Consider the following 16,491-nt stretch of genomic DNA (forward strand, 5'->3'; position numbering starts at 1 on the left):
GCAGTAGTTCAGCTGAGATTCATTCTGGATGAGGACTCAGAGGCTTCCAGTCTGAGGAAACAGGATCAGCTGAGGAATTGGCAAGGTGAGGTGGCTGTGGCTTGTTCTGCTTCTCTGATCTTTCAGCATTCACCCCAATACCTGGCTCCAGGTTTGTTTTTATTAATAAGACTGTCTAAGTTTCGTGCTACAGTTACTGCTCTAGTTGATAGCATGAACCTGGGACAGTCGAGCCTAAAAATGAGGCAGATTAAATTCTCATGCAGTAGTCAACTTCATTCAGAGCATTAGACAATTTATATTCTGAGGGTTGAGCAAGGATATATGAGCAAAGGTCATAAGAGTTTGGGCTGTATATAGTCAAGGACAGCCCATGCTTTGAAATGTCATATGAATATTAATGAAGTAAGCCCATTTCTGTTTCCATCTGGGAGGGGCAACAAAAGCACATTCTAAGAGCATTCCATATTATGGCAGAACAAAAGTTAGAAGACTCTCCTTTTGTTTTCTTGGAGTTTTCTCACAAGCTCTCATCACATAGCTTCATTCATGGTCCATGTTCCAACATTTTGGAAAGGTTTCTTACACAATATTTTTGAGAAAGCTGAGAAAGAACTGTTTGTAGATTGGGAAATAGAGGAAATAGATTTCTGAGGAATTCCCTTAAAATTATGAGCTTTTTCAGCTACTCTAGTATTTTGAGGAAACCTTCTTGGTTTCTTCCTATAGTATTAAAACTTGGATTTTATGAATTCCATGTCTTTATTGTGTGTCTACTGCAGTAAAAGCAGTGGGCTGTAGTTCAGTTCTATCAGTCTGTTGGAGCAGTGTTCTTAAGTTCTTCCTCAGAAGCTCTCTAACCACAAGGAAAATAGATGTGGAACTCCATGGGCACTGAGTCCAGACAAGTCTGAAGCTGTCACCAGAAGTGGGGGATACTTCTCTGAGTTCTTTATCTTTAGCATATGTAGGTGCTGATTTTTAAAAGGATAATATGCTTTTCATTTTTAGTAGCTTTTAGATGACTGTAACTTTTACTCCTAAATTTATAGTAAGAAAGAGGGAGAGGCTTCAGGAAGCTGGAAACTTGTTAAGCATGTTGGTGGCTGCAGGTCTTTCAGTTTTTCTTGTTAAAATGGAGTTTAACAGGCCTAAAACTTGGGATTCTTTTCCAGCCTCACAATTACTAAAAGGATGTGTGTTACCGTGCCTGATTTTAGAGTCTTTATATATAATTGTCACATATCCACTTGCTTTACCAGTCTAGCTGGTTAAGAAACATTTCTAGTAATGATCGGCAGAGGCAAAAAAGAAATCTCAGGGCTCATTCTTCTTTCTCCTCTACTATACATTCTGATAGAATGAAGGAGGGGGAGACAATGGCATTGTACCATGAAATGAAGAGAAGAGCTGAATAACTCAAGACAGGGTGAGAAAATAGAAGGGAGTATTATTTCTTCCTTCCTTCCTTCCTTCCTTCCTTCCTTCCTTCCTTCCTTCCTTCCTTCCTTCCTTCCTTCCTTTCTTTCTTTCTTTCTTTCTTTCTTTCTTTTATTCATTCATTCACTTTTTGAGACAGGGTCTTACTATGTACCCTTGGCTGTCCTAGAACTCAGTATACAAACCAGCTGGACCAAAAGGAATATTCTTTTTTTTTTGATATATATTTTTTATTTTACAATATCATTCCGTTCTACATATCAGCCATGGGTTCCCCTATTCTCCCCCCTCCCACGCCCTCCCCTTACCCCCAGCCCACCCTCCATTCCCACCTCTTCCAGGACAAGTCCTTCCCCGAGGACTGTGATCAACTTGGTAGATTAAGTCCAGGGAGGTCCAGTCCCTTCCTCCCAGACTAAGCCAAGTGTCCCTGCATAAGTTCCAGGTTTCAGACAGCCAACTCATGCAATGAGCACAGGACTTGGTCCCACTGCCTAGTTGCCTCCCAAACTGATCAAGCCAATCAACTGTCTCACCTATTCAGAGGGCCTGATCCAGCTGGGAGCCCCTCAGCCTTTGGTTCATAGTTCATGTGTTTCCATTCATTTGGCTATTTTTTTTCAATAATTGAGTAAAACTGAAATTTATTATATGCCACAGTCGTCCTAGGGACCTCCATGCTATATATATAGCCTCTATGGTTCTATGGGTTGTGGTCTGATTGTTCTTTATTTTATATCTAGAATCCACCAATGAGTGAGTACATACCATAACTGTCTTTCTGGGTTTGGGTTACCTCACTCAGGATGATTTTTTCTAGTTCCATCCATTTGCCTGCAAATTTCATGCTTTTATTGTTTTTCTCTGCTGAGTAGTACTCCATTGTGTATATGTACCACATTTTTTTCATCCATTCTTCCGTTGACGGGCATCTAGGTTGTTTCCAGGTTCTGGCTATTACAAATAGTGCTGCTATGAACATAGCTGAGCATGTATCTTTATGGTATAAATCAGCATTCCTTGGGTATATGCCCAAGAGTGGGATGGCTGGGTCTTGAGGTAGTTCGATTCCTAATTTTCTGAGAAACCGCCATACTGATTTCCACAGTGGTTGTACAAGTTTACATTCCCACCAACAGTGGAGGAGTGTTCCCTTTGCTCCACATCCTCTCCAACATTGGTTGTCATTGGTGTTCTTTCTTTCTTTCTTTCTTTCTTTCTTTCTTTCTTTCTTTCTTTCTTTCTTTCTTTCTTTCTTTCTTTCTTTCATTCATTCATTCATTCACTTTTTGAGACAGGGTCTTACTATGTGCCCTTGGCTGTCCTAGAACTCAGTATACAAACCAGCTGGACCAAAAGGAATATTCTTAGTAGACCAAGAATTTTAAGGTCTTCTTGAAAGGTAGGAAAGTACTTTAGGTTTTCTAATTTTGAAAGTTAGACATAAGTTTAATTAGACTTTAGCCAAGGGGAGAAATAATGATCAATCTCCCTCTCATCCATCTATCCATCCATCTATCTATCTATCTATCTATCTGTCTGTCTGTCTGTCTATCTATTTTTTTATTTTTGTTTTTTCGAGACAGGGTTTCTCTGTGTACCTGGCTGTCCTGGAACTCTGTAGACCAGGCGGGTCTTGAACTCATAGATCTACCTGCTTCTGCTTCCCAAGTGCTGGGATTAAGGGTGTGTGCCACCACCACTCTGTTTTATCTCCTCTTTCCTCCCTCTCCCTTCCTCTAAGACAGGGTTTCTCTGAATAACAGCTCTGGCTATCCTGGAACACTTTGTAGACCAGGCTGGCCTTGAACTCACAGAGATCTGCTTGCCAATGCCTCCCAAGCGCTGGCATTAAAGACTTGGTCCACCACCATACAGTTTCTCTTTGCTTTTTAATGTAAGTATTTTTAAGTCTAGCAATGATCCTCATCAAAGTAGCTTAGGACTTTGCATATTCAGTAATTTGTTGTAAATAAATTTTGGATTTGTTACTTCTTATTCTTTATATATACCATGATTAGCCATTCTGGCATCTAAGAAAGGAACACTTTTGCTGGATGTGGTGTTCCAACCTTTAATCCTGGCACTGAGGAGGCAGAGGTGGGTGGTGTTAATTCCATTGGGCAGTAATAAGGCCACTACCACAGTTTTGAGCCAAATTTGAAGCAAGCTTTAATTAAATACTGGTCAAGTTGATGGACTTTGGCTAGGTCCACTCTGGGGTTCCCAGAAAATGACAATAATCTACATTGGCCAGGTGTTTATAAAGGCAAACTCACAAGACTACCTCCCACCTTTGTCCAGTTGGGGTCAAGCATATATCCTGACATACTTCCTACCTACCTACATGCGATCAAGCACATCTTGTGCAGTTGGGTCAACCAAACTTGTTTAGGGAAGTGGGAACATGTGGCTTGTTATCTTATATGAATAACAGCCTCCAGCATCTCAGGAAGTATCTGCCTTCGTGTAAGGGGCTTTTAGGTTATAGGCATTTTTTTTGTTTTGTGGATCTCTTAGGCACAGTAATTAAAATTTAAAACATTACTTGGGCTCTCAAATTCCCCCCTTGAGTTGTATCCTGAGTCAAATCCTTGACTCCTGTGTTGGATAGCTATTTATATTAGGATCTAATAAATATCAGCTTAATGGCAACCAAATGGGAACTTATGTATCTAATTCAAACATTAATGATGCAAGGACCAATAGTAATTAGCAGAAACAGAAGGGCCAAAGACCCTGTGATAGCTGACATCACAGTTACTGTCTAGGAGGAGCCTGGAAATGAGAACGGGGACCAGTCATTTATTTTATCTAGGATCTCCTTTTTTTTCTGCAATTTTTTTGTTTGCTTGTTTTTTCGTTCTTTTTTTTCTTCCTCCCTCTCTCCCTCTCTCTCTCCCTCTCTCTCTGTCTCTCTCTCTGTCTCTGTCTCTCTCTCTCTCTCTCTCTCTCTCTCTCTCTCTCTCTCTTTTGGTTGTTGTTGTTTTGTTTTGGTACAGCCAGATTATTTCTAATGATTCTTGAATAGTTTGTATAGAAACAATAATTTTCTTTTAAAGTTCAATTTATATAGAGCAGGTTGAGTGCCCTATCATATTGTAGAACTATTTCAGCTAATGAAATCTACCTGTTGATTGATCTGGGTCTATTTGGTTTTTAACAGGTACCTTTTCTGGTATGCTAATAGGTACTATAGGTAGCCATTCTGTCCCTTATGCCAAGGAGTTTCCTTTTGACCTAACATTCCTGCCTCTTGAGGACAGGGGGCAACTGCAACTAGTTCCTGTTGAAACCAGAATGTTTTTGTCAGGGCCCAAGAAGGCTGGAATCCTAGTCAAAAGCTGGGAGGGGCTCAGGCAATGGGGCATTCATCAGAAGGATCTAGTTAGCTCACCTAGCTGAAGAGACGGGGAGCAGTTAGATCATCTACACTGGTTCACATCAGCTTTCATCAAGTCCAGAGCTCATAGCCATTTGGAACATATTGTAGTCCGCAGCTGATTCCTTGATGTTATCTGCCAGCCAAGTGGAAATCTGAGCAGATAGAGACTATGGACAGAAGTTAAAGGTTTAGGAACTTAAAGGAAAATCTTTTATTTTGAGCTTTCAGGTCCATAGCCCTAGTAATTGGGGAAGGGGAGGAGTCCCAAGACCAGGAGTGAGATTTCACCCCCAGGAATAGGCAGGTGGGGAAACTTAGGCTATACTTCTGCAGTCCCTTGAACCTGTAGAGGTGGATCCAAGTCTTAAGACCCCCTAGACTCCCTGAAGCTAGTGTAAATTTTTAGTTTACAAAAAGAGATAAAAATTTTAGATATATAAGCATTACCACTGTTTGTTATCTGTACTGAAATCCACATTGTAAAAAAAAAGTAGCTAATAGCTGGAATAGACTATGGATTTGGGTTAAAAAGCATGAACATATTTTTCCTCTGTTCAGAGAGTTGGATGTATAGATTGGACAGGCATGTTTTTAGCCTGATGAGAAGGACCTTTAGGTCTATATGTAGAAGGCAGTCAAAAGAAATATAAAAATTTGAGCTTGTTACTGAATAATAAGTGGTCAGTGTTCTATAGCAGCTTATCAGAACTCCATTGACCCATGTTAAAACTCTGAACTTTTGAAATCTTAGTGTAACAATAGCATAGAAGGGAGGAAGAAATCTCAAACATGTCCCATTTTTCACATATATTAAAACATTTTTTAGCCAGCGGTGGTGGCACACACCTTTAATCCCAGCACTGGGGAGGCAGAGCCAGGCGGATCTCTGTGAGTTTGAGGCCAGCCTGAGCTACAGAGTGAGTTCCAGGAAAGGTGCCAAAGCTACACAGAGAAACCCTGTCTTGAAAAACAAAAAACAAAACAAACCAAAAAATCCCACAACATTTTCTTATACCTTTACAGCTGCATTTACACATCTTACATCATTCATTATCTTAGACCATCAGAACTTACTTAAGCTTTCACATCCTTAGACCTTTATGTACCTTATAACATTTTCTTAGACCCTCAAAACTTGAATAGACTTTAAACCTTTTTCTTTCCATCTAATCATTTACCAGAGACATCAGTAGTTGTTACTAAGAACAGTCTTTGCAAAGCAAGTTTTGAATAAAGGAACAGTAAGTTACATGTGAAATCTGTTTATCCTATAATATGAAGCCTCTTATCAAGACAAACCTGTCTGCCTTTCTTGGCAGGAGACCTAGTAGCTCTAGAAAAAGCAAGCCTTGATTATTGCATATGAAATGAACTAACAAGGTGGCTGCAGCCATGAGGAAAGAGCTCATTGCTTGCTGCTGTTAAACTAAGCTACAGTTTGCCTAGCTGTCAATGCCATCAGAGATCAGAGAAGGATAAATCATAGTAGGCAGTATAGTACAGATGTCCTGTGTATCAATTTAAATGACAGAGACTTACCCACACCTTAGATGATTACTCTCTGCTCCCATGGTCTCAGTGGCTTCATTGGGGCAGAGGTCCCTGGGCAACATCAGTCTTAGAATACCAGGCCTGGAAAACCTGAGAAGCTTTTCTGTAGAGGAAGGACTTAGGGATTGACCTTACTTTGTTTAGGCAAAGTGGGGTAATCAACCTTTCCAGTGTCTTGCTTGTCTACTGTTTGGGCAGGGTCCTGCCAGTGGGTGAGGCATTGAAGCATTTATGCTCAGTGTTTAGCATTACCACAATCCAGGAGGAGTGGTCATTGCCCCATCTCTCTACTTTGGAGACCATGCAGTCACTGCTGAGAGCTAGGGCCTTTGTAGAGTAAGCTTTTTCCATTAAACTTTTAAAATGCTATATTCAGAAGATCTCTTGACAAGGTTGAGGACCATTATCTATTAAGTATATCTAAGCTAAACAAACTTTACTTGTTTTTAGTTATTTGGTTGAAAACATACAGGAGGCTAAATAAAGCTTATTTGTGTAAATATATTTAAACTTAGCATGACAATAAGCGTAGTTCTGAAAATTAAAGAATTTTGATCATTTATAAGGTGACTTATTATTAACTTGCATATTTTAATTACCTTTAACAGTTTACAATAAGTTAGTAGCTTTTTATAAGATTAGGATTTTGTAGCTTTATTCCTGTTAGGTTTAACCATTCAAAAAAAAATTTCTGAATTGAGCCTTTTTTAGTATCAAAGTAAAACTTTTAATCATAAGTAACAGTCCATGGGAGACTATCAACTTTACTTTCCTGGTCCTTTCATAGTGCACTATTACAGAATATAACAAGTTTCTTATATGACTCAGTTTATCAAAATAGCTAATGCTTAGACAAGGAGGCTACACATACATTCTTTGTCTGAATAGACCTTAGGTATGGAGAGACATCCTTTAAGCTGGTAGTTTTCAACCTTTCTAATGCTGTGCCCCTTCAACACAGTTTCCTATGTTGTGGTGACTGCCAATCTTAATACTATTCTCTTTGCTATTTCACAACTGCAATTTGCTATTATTATGAATCACAGTGTAAGCAGACAGTTTTAAGCTACCCCTGTGAAAGGGTCTTTCGACCCCCAAGTGTTGTGAACCATAGATTGAGAACCATTGCTTCAAAGCTCTTTTCCAGACTGCTTTTGTGAGACTGCTTAGGTCATTGTCTTGCTGCATCATAAGATAGGACTATCCCAGTTTCTGGTGTTTAGTGTTCAGTGCTCATAGTTGTGGCCCTAACTCTTTAGCTCTTTATTTACTTTTAAGATCACATATTAATAATATAAAACATTTTATGAACTTAAATATTTTGAAAAGCTGTTTCTTAAAAAAATTACCTACTTTTTGACAGGCAGCTCTCAGTGAGTTTGAGGCCAGCCTGGTCTACAAAGTGAGTTCCTGGATGGCCAGAGCTGTTATGCAAAGAAACCCTGTCTTGAAAAACAAAACAAATCCAATTTTTCAGATTTTTCAAAAAACCACAAAATCTCTCAACTATGTCTTGTACTCCTGCATTATTAAAAGTAAAAAGTACCTTTCTTTTTCTTTCTTTCTTTTTTTTTTTTAAGAGAGATAAAACAGGGCATAACCAACCTCTCACAGTGCCAACAACCTAATGCTCATTGTGTGGGATTCACTCACAATACTCTGGGTCACCTCTCTGGCCTCACCCTCTGCAGCATACACAGCATGTCTCCATTTCATTGTGGTTGATGTTTCTGGTGACTATCACATACATGGCATGGTCATCTCCAAAACTGCTAGGGTTCTTCTCATGGGCTCTCCTTAGGAACTTTAGCCCTACCACACAGTGGCAAGTCTCAGCTGGTCTCCATGACTTCTTCGTGTCTTTAAAACCAAAACCACCTGGGTGACTCTTATATTACATAGTTTGGCTGCCAGTGTAAGGTATATTCCTATATATGAATGCATGAAGATGCAGTTTTAATACATTCTTAAACAAGCAAGCATTGTTTTTAAATCTTATCTTTCATAAACTTTGTTTTCAGCACAGGAATTATCCTACAAAAAATCAATCCTAATCAAAAATATCCTGGAGACTTGTTGCCTCCTTGTTTGGTTTATACCATATCGTCACCTTTAATCAAGATTATGGTGAAATCACATGACATTCATGCTCTCCAACCCTTAGCAAAGATGGCGGCAAGCCACATGTTGCTTATATCCCAAAATGGAGTCATGCCACATGGTTCCTTTAAGATTACTCTGCCTAGATTTTTAACTATCAATCCTGTGTTATACATTTTAAGTTAACTTTTTTCCCACATATTTTACAGATTTTTAAACATACCCAGTGTGACTTGAGAAACAGAACAGAAAGATTGCATAGTAGTTTTTTTTTTTTTTTTTTTTTTTTTTTTAAGCTGTCCTGCTTACTCTCTTTTCCCTGACAAAGAATTAGGTGTATTACCTGACACAGGACATAACACAACTCTAGAGCCAGCTTTTCAATAAAGTAGAATAGCATAAAGCTACTCTAATGTTATCCACACCCAAAAGATATTTGAATCCCTGCTAACCTAAATCCAGTGACCAGAAAGCTCATAGATAAATTCTGAGCTCTGGCCTTCAAAACAGCCATGGCAAGTGGTAGCTGGTGGCATGCAGTGGCAGCACAAAACACAGAAAGCTCATACACTCAAAGGAGATCAGTCAGTAACAAAACATGGGTTGGCCCCCATATATTCACACATTCAACTGAGCATGTATCAGTCTAGGCCCCCATGTTTGCAACAAAGCTTGTACACAAACCAGAAAACACAGACCCATCTGCACATGTAAAACACAGGCAAACGATCAGAACCAGGCGGTGAGTGGCATCTTACATCTTGCCCTAGACAGTAGAGTATTTGAGACCCTGTTGAGCCCCTTCCACATCCCAGGTTTTGATTCCACAGGGCAGATCAGCTTATTACTCACCAGACCTCAGTAGATGCTTGCTACTTTTCTCAGCATGGCAGTTCATTCCAATAGTCCGTGAAACCAAAGTCACACTTCAGAGCCTTGGGGCGTCTCAAGGTACATGCCTCCTGAGATGGCCCTCACCTCTGGTCCTGGAGTTCTGGAACGAAGGTCCAGCTTTTAGAATTTGGGTGGGTGGTCTAAATTTCACTGGGGCCTCCAGAATTCCACCTGATGAGAATAAGACCACTACCACAGTTTTGAGTCAAATTTGAAGCAAGCTTTAATTAAAATAATGGCCAAGGTGATGGACTCTGGCCAGGTCCATTCTGGAGTTCCAGAATATGACCATGAGCTACATTGGCCAGGTGCTTATGAAGGCAAACCTCTAAGACTGTGTACCTCCTGCCTTCGTCCATTTGGGGGCAAGCATATATCCTGATGTACTTCCTGCCTATTAACCTCCATTAACATGTGATCAAGCACATCTGGTGGAGCTGGGTCAACCAAACTTGTTTAGGGAGGTGGAAACATGTGACTTATTATGTTAATCCCAAAGATGGGAAGAGAAAGACCACTGACCCCCAAATTAAAGCAAGCAATTAATTAAAGCAAGCTTTTTTAATTGTGTACACAGGCTGCCTCCCCCAAGGTGGGGCTTGAGAGTTAAGCACTGGATTTGAGGAAGACAAGGCTTTTACAGCTCAGGGCTAGGTTCCCAAATGGGGGGTTTGGGGGGCAAAATAGGCGGGGTCACAGTAGTAGAGCATAAGCATAATAAGTTAGTCCCTCCCGAAACAAAGACATGGTTGCAAGGTAGACATTACAAGATGGTCATAACAAGGTAGCCAAAAGGGACTTATATGTGCGAGGTGTTTTTGTTTTGTGGATCTCTTATGTACAGTAATTAAACTTAAAATATAACTTTGGCTCTCACAATGGGTCTCTGTGAGTTTGAGACCACCCTGAGCTTCAGACCAGTTAGGTCTGTATAGACCCTGCCTAAAAGAGAGAGCAAAAGACATGAACGTTCTTTTTACTCTTAAGCTTGCTTATTGCCAGAACTTTTGATAATATGGCCTTTCTAAGTTAAAAACTGAGTATGTATTTTGAGATGAACTATTAGCTTATTTTTTATTATTTTTTGAGAGTGGATGTCACTATGCAGCCTTGGCTGGTTTGGAACTCTGTTAACCAGACTGGCTGTGAACTTTTGGCTTCTGCCTTTTACCGCTGGGATTATGGGGTACCACAACTGGTAGGGGTTTGGAGCTCAGTAGTAGAATGTGTCAGGCATTAAATTCAATTCCAGTGTTGGAGATGTGATCCTATAAAACAACAGTGTTCTAATTTGGCTTTATTATAAATGTTTATAATGTGTTGACTGAAGTACAGAGTAATTCTTTTGTGTAAATATAAAATGCTTAGTAGTATTTAAAATTAAGTATTTAAAATCATCACATCATGTTTGACTTTTTTTTTTTCTTTCCTCTTTTATGTGCATCATAAATTTACCTTCGTAACACTTTGCAGGCAGGAGTTCTTTTGTGGCAGGATCTCTCATATAATCCAGACTGGCCTTGAATTCCTGATCCCCCATCACTTACCCAGTGCTGGTATTGTAGTGCTGGTGTTGTAGACATGCACCACCATGCCTGACTCCTTTTGACCATTAATATTTGAGTGACTGGTGAAGGTGTGTTAACTATTTGTATATCACATAGGTCTCTGCAGTATTTTCATCTTGCAGGTCTCAAACCCTTATCCCCACTTTCTAACAGTTGTCAGCTACCATTCTACTTCTGCTTTGAGTTTGGTTGCTTTACATCTGTTACAGGAAAGGAACCATGATTCTGGGTTTTCTATGACTGGCTTATTTCAGGCAGTTTATCCATGTTGTAACATATTCCTGGCTTTCCTTTTCAATTTTTTCCACTTATTTATTTTACTATTTTTGTAGGCCAAACATATAGTATGTCTTCTATCACTCCATGCAATATCAGCTTGCTCCCATAGCTCAGTTAGTATAGGTAATATAGTAAGGAGCATGAGTGACTGGACCTGTTGTTAAAGGCTGTGTGGATAATATAGTAAGGAACATGAGTAACTGGACCTGTTTTTAAAGGCTTTGTTTCCCTTTTGCAGGTATATCCGACTTTATGGGAGAAAATTTAGCAAAGAAGATCATGTTCTTTTTATTAAGTTATTGTACGAGCTGGTATCAATTCCAAAACTTGAAATCAGCATGATGCAGGGATTTGCCCGTCTCTTGATCAATTTATTAAAGTAAGTCTACTTTCTGTTATTCCTGGTGAGTTTTTGTTTTTTTAAGGTTTAATGGATTAAGAATGAATTTTGGGAAATGAACAGAACAGTTACCCAAAGTTTAATTGGTATTGATTTAAACATTTATTTTCTCTGTGAAACTTTTAATTGTACATGCTTAACTATAGATGGTTAGATTGTTTTATTTATGATAATTATTTGCTCCATGGGGTATAAACTATCCTTGTACCCAGCAAAGGTTAGAAACATTAAGTACCATCCATACATATGGTATAGCAAAGCATGAAATTTGGGAGCTGGAAAGATGCACCAGTGGTGGATAAGAGCATTTGTTGCTCTTTCAAATGACCTGGATTTGCTTCCCAGTACCCACATGACAGCTCACAATCATCTGTAACTCCAGTTCCAGGGGATCCCACATCTTCTTTGAGAGTATACATGTGGAATACATACACATGTGCAGGCAAAATACACATATAAGAAAAGTATGAAATTCATCTACAGTAATGGGTGGCACAAGTTTAAATGCTTTTTTTAATAGGCACTGCTTTTTGTTGAGGAGTGCCAAGTTCTTACTTAGTGTTTATTCTAACAGTGAGTGGCTATGGGCAGAGACAGGCAAAATACACTAATTAGCTGTCCTCTCTGTGCAGTATACTTAATAACCGTGTATCTGAATAAATAATTTCATATATTTATATTTCTTTTTAATTAGGAAAAAGGAACTTCTCTCAAGAGATGATTTAGAGTTACCTTGGAGACCACTTTATGATATGGTGGAAAAAATATTATATTCCAAGACAGAACACCTGGGATTAAATTCATTTCCTAAGTAAGTATTTTGTAGCAGATGTTTCTCGGGTCCCACTTGGCCCTGTGGTCCCATAGCCACTTATAAAATAATTATTCAGAGGCTTAATATTAATTATTAATTAATATTAATGCTTAATTAATAATTAATATTAATTATCAACTGTATGGCCTATGGCAGGCTTCTTGCTAGCTAGCTCAACCCCTAACTATCTATGTATCACCATGTGTTCCGTGGCTTTACCTGCATCCCACTACATGTTGCTCTTAGGATGGAAGTCTGGCATCTCCTCTGCCTCTGCCTTTCTTTCTTATCTCTGCTCTTGGATTTCCTGCCTGCCTCTAAGCTGCCTTGCCATAGGCCAAAGCAGCTTTATTTATTAGCCAATGGCAGTAACACATATTCACAGCATACAGAAAGACATCCCACAGCAGTATTTCTGTTCAAATACTTCTTTGGGTTTATGTGTGACTTTTAGGGGATTAAATACAATGGAAGAAAATGGGTTATTTTAAATAAACAAGCAAATACTTTTTGTTGTTTATTTATTTTATTTTATTTTTATGTGTTTTGAGATGAGGTCTCTCTGAATAGTTCTGGCTGTTCTGGAACCCACTATGTATGTAGACCAGGTCTGCTTTGAACTCACCAAGATCCACCTGCCTCTGCCTCCCAAGTCCTAGGATTAAGGATGTACACCACTGCTTGATGCAAATCCATATTTTAATGTGCTCATTTCTGCATAATTTGCCTTTACCCTTTTGAAACAATTTGAATCTATTTCTTCCTCAAAGCTTTTCCGCCAATATGTCTCTGATAGTTGATGTCACCATACTTATAATCATTCTTTTGTTATTAGATGTAATGGCTATCTGCTGTTTTGTTTTTTCTCAAAAAGTAACTTATTTTCATTGTGCATGTTTGTGTGATTGTATGAGTTCATGTGCACTACATATGTTCAGCAGCCTTCGGAGGCCAGAAAAGGGCATTGGCTCTCTTGGAACTGGGGCTGCAGTTCGTTGTAAGCTGCCATGTTGGTTCTAGGAATTGGACTGGGTCCTCTACAAGAACTTCAAGTGCTCTTAACCATTGAACTATCTCTCAACAGTCTCCTTCCCAACCTGGCTTTTTATAAATTTTAATTCATTAAGTAAAGTAAATGCTTTAAGATGAGCAGCCTTGAATATTCCACAAGGCATTCACTATAAACAGTTAAAGAAATCAGGTCTTCCCACCCCCACAACAAAAAAATAAACATGAATGCATGGTCCTCCTGCTCAGCCTCCCAAGAGCTGGGTTTTACTGGGTTGTTCCACATGCCTGGACAAAGTACCAGTTTTACTAATTGACTACATTTAGGGTATAAACTATTCAAAAGTCATTCCTTAGTTTTTGTAATTTCCTTCTAATGTTTAGAACTATAGCTGTCTTGCTGATTATTGGTTCCTTACATATATACCATGACTCTTCAAGACCTAATTTGTATAAATTTTGTATTTATTTTGAATGTGCAAAGTATACTATGATCATTTGCCTCTTTGTGCTAATAGTGATCTCAGACTTGACAGTTCAGTATCATTTCTATTGACAGGGTTTTGTCTAATTGTGATCACTTTTCTTCCTTTTAATATTCACAGACTTTGCAAATTTGGCTTAAACTGTTTTAAATATTTTTAGTAATTAAAATTATTATTACTATTATTCGTCTTTTGAGATAGGATTTTTTTGTGTATCCTTGGCTATTCTAGAACTAGCCCTGTAGACTGGGCTGGGCTTGAACTTAGAGATTCGTCTGCCTCTGCCTCCTGAGTGCTGAGATTAAATGTGTGCACTACCACTGCCTGGCCTAAAAATTAATTTTTAAAGGCAGGTTCTTGTTAGGTAGCTAGTCTGACTTCAGATTCTTGATAGCACAGGCTAGCCTTGGCCTTGTAATTCTCTTGCTTCACCTTCCAAATACTGGGGTTGTAGGCATAAGTACCCCACCTGTCTTGTTCTTTAGATTTTATTAGCTGTTTCCTGTTAACAGTCTAGAAGTGATTTGTCATACATATGTACTAACTTCCTGAAGAACACTGTTTTATCTGTCTGTATCAACTTGTTTCTTTCATAAATTAAAAATTTAAAGACTTGTGTGGTTTCTTTTACTGTCTTAGACATGGTGAAAGTTGCACTGGATCTAAGGCTTCTCCTAGGTCAACAGTCTGAACATCTTGCCTGTGACTGCAAATGGCAGATTTTTAAGAAACTTTTTACATTATAGATTTAATGGTGAAGAAGAGTTAAAAATGACTACAGGCAGTAGTGAATTGAGGCCTTAGTTGGATTTTGGGCAAGTGGTACAGGTAGAGTGTCAGGAATCATTCTATCCTTGAGGTTTCACGTGTTAAAATAAGGAAAATTTCCAACCATAGACAGACTAAAATTCATCATGAGGGTGAATGGTATTGTGTACAAATAGGCTTTTAAAAAATTATTGTTAGGACAGTTTTCTGGGAAAGCATTTTAAAGATGCCTTTTGAGTGTTACTTCTGTGGGAAAAGTGTGGCATGGGTTAGATGAACTGAGCCTTCATGTAGTAACTTCAGCAATTTTTGACTGGCATTACTGTTTGACAGATTTCTGTGACCTGTTATTTGTGTTCAGATTAGTTGCCTTTCTGAAATTCTTCTGCTCTGAAAGTTGTTGGTAGATGAATGGTAGGGAAAAGACAGATTTTTTTTGTTTCTCATTGTGTCATTTCTTGGTGCTTTATAAACAGACGTCTTGCTTCTTGCCAGGACAGGTGTACCTGTGTAAAGGAAGCCACTTCTTTTAAAGCCTTAGGATGGTCAATAGTGAATGCCCATGACTTTTTGCTTTAGTCATACCAGCTATTTGCCTAGAGATTTTATGCTAGTACTCTTTGTGCTTGTGTTTCAGCCTGTAATCTTTGTAGCATCCTTACTATGTTTTTTTTCTGAAGCATTACATCTTCCATGGTCTTGTGGAAATCCTCCTCCTTTAAAGATTCACCAGTGGCTTTTCTTTTTAACTCTTAAATATGCATCTATGTATGTTCACCATGTGTATGCCTGGTGTCCAGAACACTCAGAAGAGGGTGTCAGATTACTTAGAACTGGAGTTATGGATGATTCTGAGCCACCATTTGAGTGCTGGAAATCAAGCCTGGGTCCTCTGGAAGAGCAACAAGTGCTTCAAACCCCTGAGCCATCTCTTTGGCCCAACCAGTGGCTGTTGTTTTAAAGAGATGCTGTTATTCTACCGAACTCTTTGCTCAGTGGTGGAGAACATGCCTAGCATGCCTGAGACAGTGATTTATATCAGTGTCTAAACTAGAATTGGTTGTATGCTAGTTTTTGTAATTATACTAAAATTGTATTTACCAGTAATATTAAGGATGAAATTATAGTTTAGTGTTAAATGTGTGCTTAGCACTTGTAAGGCCCCAGTCTTAATCTCTAGCACTAAGCACCATATTCATTCTTTATACTCAGTGACAAAAATAAATAGAAACAGTACTTTGGAGCCGCTGGCTCAGTGAATAAAGGTGCTTGGTGAGCTGTGCTAGCACAGTGACTGGAGTTTGATTTCTGGAACTGACTCCACAGAGTTGTCTCCTATTCCCACATCATGTACACATCTACAATAATAATAACTTTAAAAATGATTAAGATATAAATAGCACTTTAACCTTAAAAGATTTATAAAAAATTATAAAATGAGTTTCAAATATGCAGATGTTATTACAACAAAATATATGATACTCAGCTTTTGCATCTATTCAATATGAGTTTGTTTGGATTTTAAAAAGAAAAGATCAAATATTTTATGCAAGAAATATAAGGACTGGAAAGATAGCATAGTAGTTGAGATCATTGGCTGCTCTTACAGACGACCTGAGTTTGATTCTCACCACCCACTATCTCAGGCAGCTCACTGTCTCTTATAACAGGCTCCAGGGGATCTGACAGGTTATTCTGGCCTCTTAGAACACTGAACACACATATACTTAAATGAACACAGGCAAAACACTCATAAAATAAAAATAAGTCTATAAAACTGGGCATGGTAGCACACAGCT

General features: G+C 38.7%; 1 protein-coding gene across 2 annotated transcripts in view; it reads left to right on the forward strand.

The window, feature by feature from the left end:
• The window catches only part of Psme4 (proteasome activator subunit 4), a 141,302-nt gene that overhangs the window by 18,424 nt on the left and 106,387 nt on the right, over nucleotides 1-16,491 (forward strand). For both annotated transcript variants that reach the window (XM_042285507.2, XM_006996211.3), the window contains exons 2-3: nucleotides 11,456-11,596; nucleotides 12,312-12,428. In XM_042285507.2, the coding sequence (XP_042141441.1) occupies nucleotides 11,456-11,596; nucleotides 12,312-12,428 (258 nt within the window). The remainder of the gene's footprint in view (nucleotides 1-11,455; nucleotides 11,597-12,311; nucleotides 12,429-16,491) is intronic.

The sequence above is a fragment of the Peromyscus maniculatus genome, chromosome 10 (genome assembly GCF_049852395.1).
Source record: "Peromyscus maniculatus bairdii isolate BWxNUB_F1_BW_parent chromosome 10, HU_Pman_BW_mat_3.1, whole genome shotgun sequence".
NCBI classification, from domain to species: Eukaryota; Metazoa; Chordata; class Mammalia; order Rodentia; family Cricetidae; genus Peromyscus; species Peromyscus maniculatus.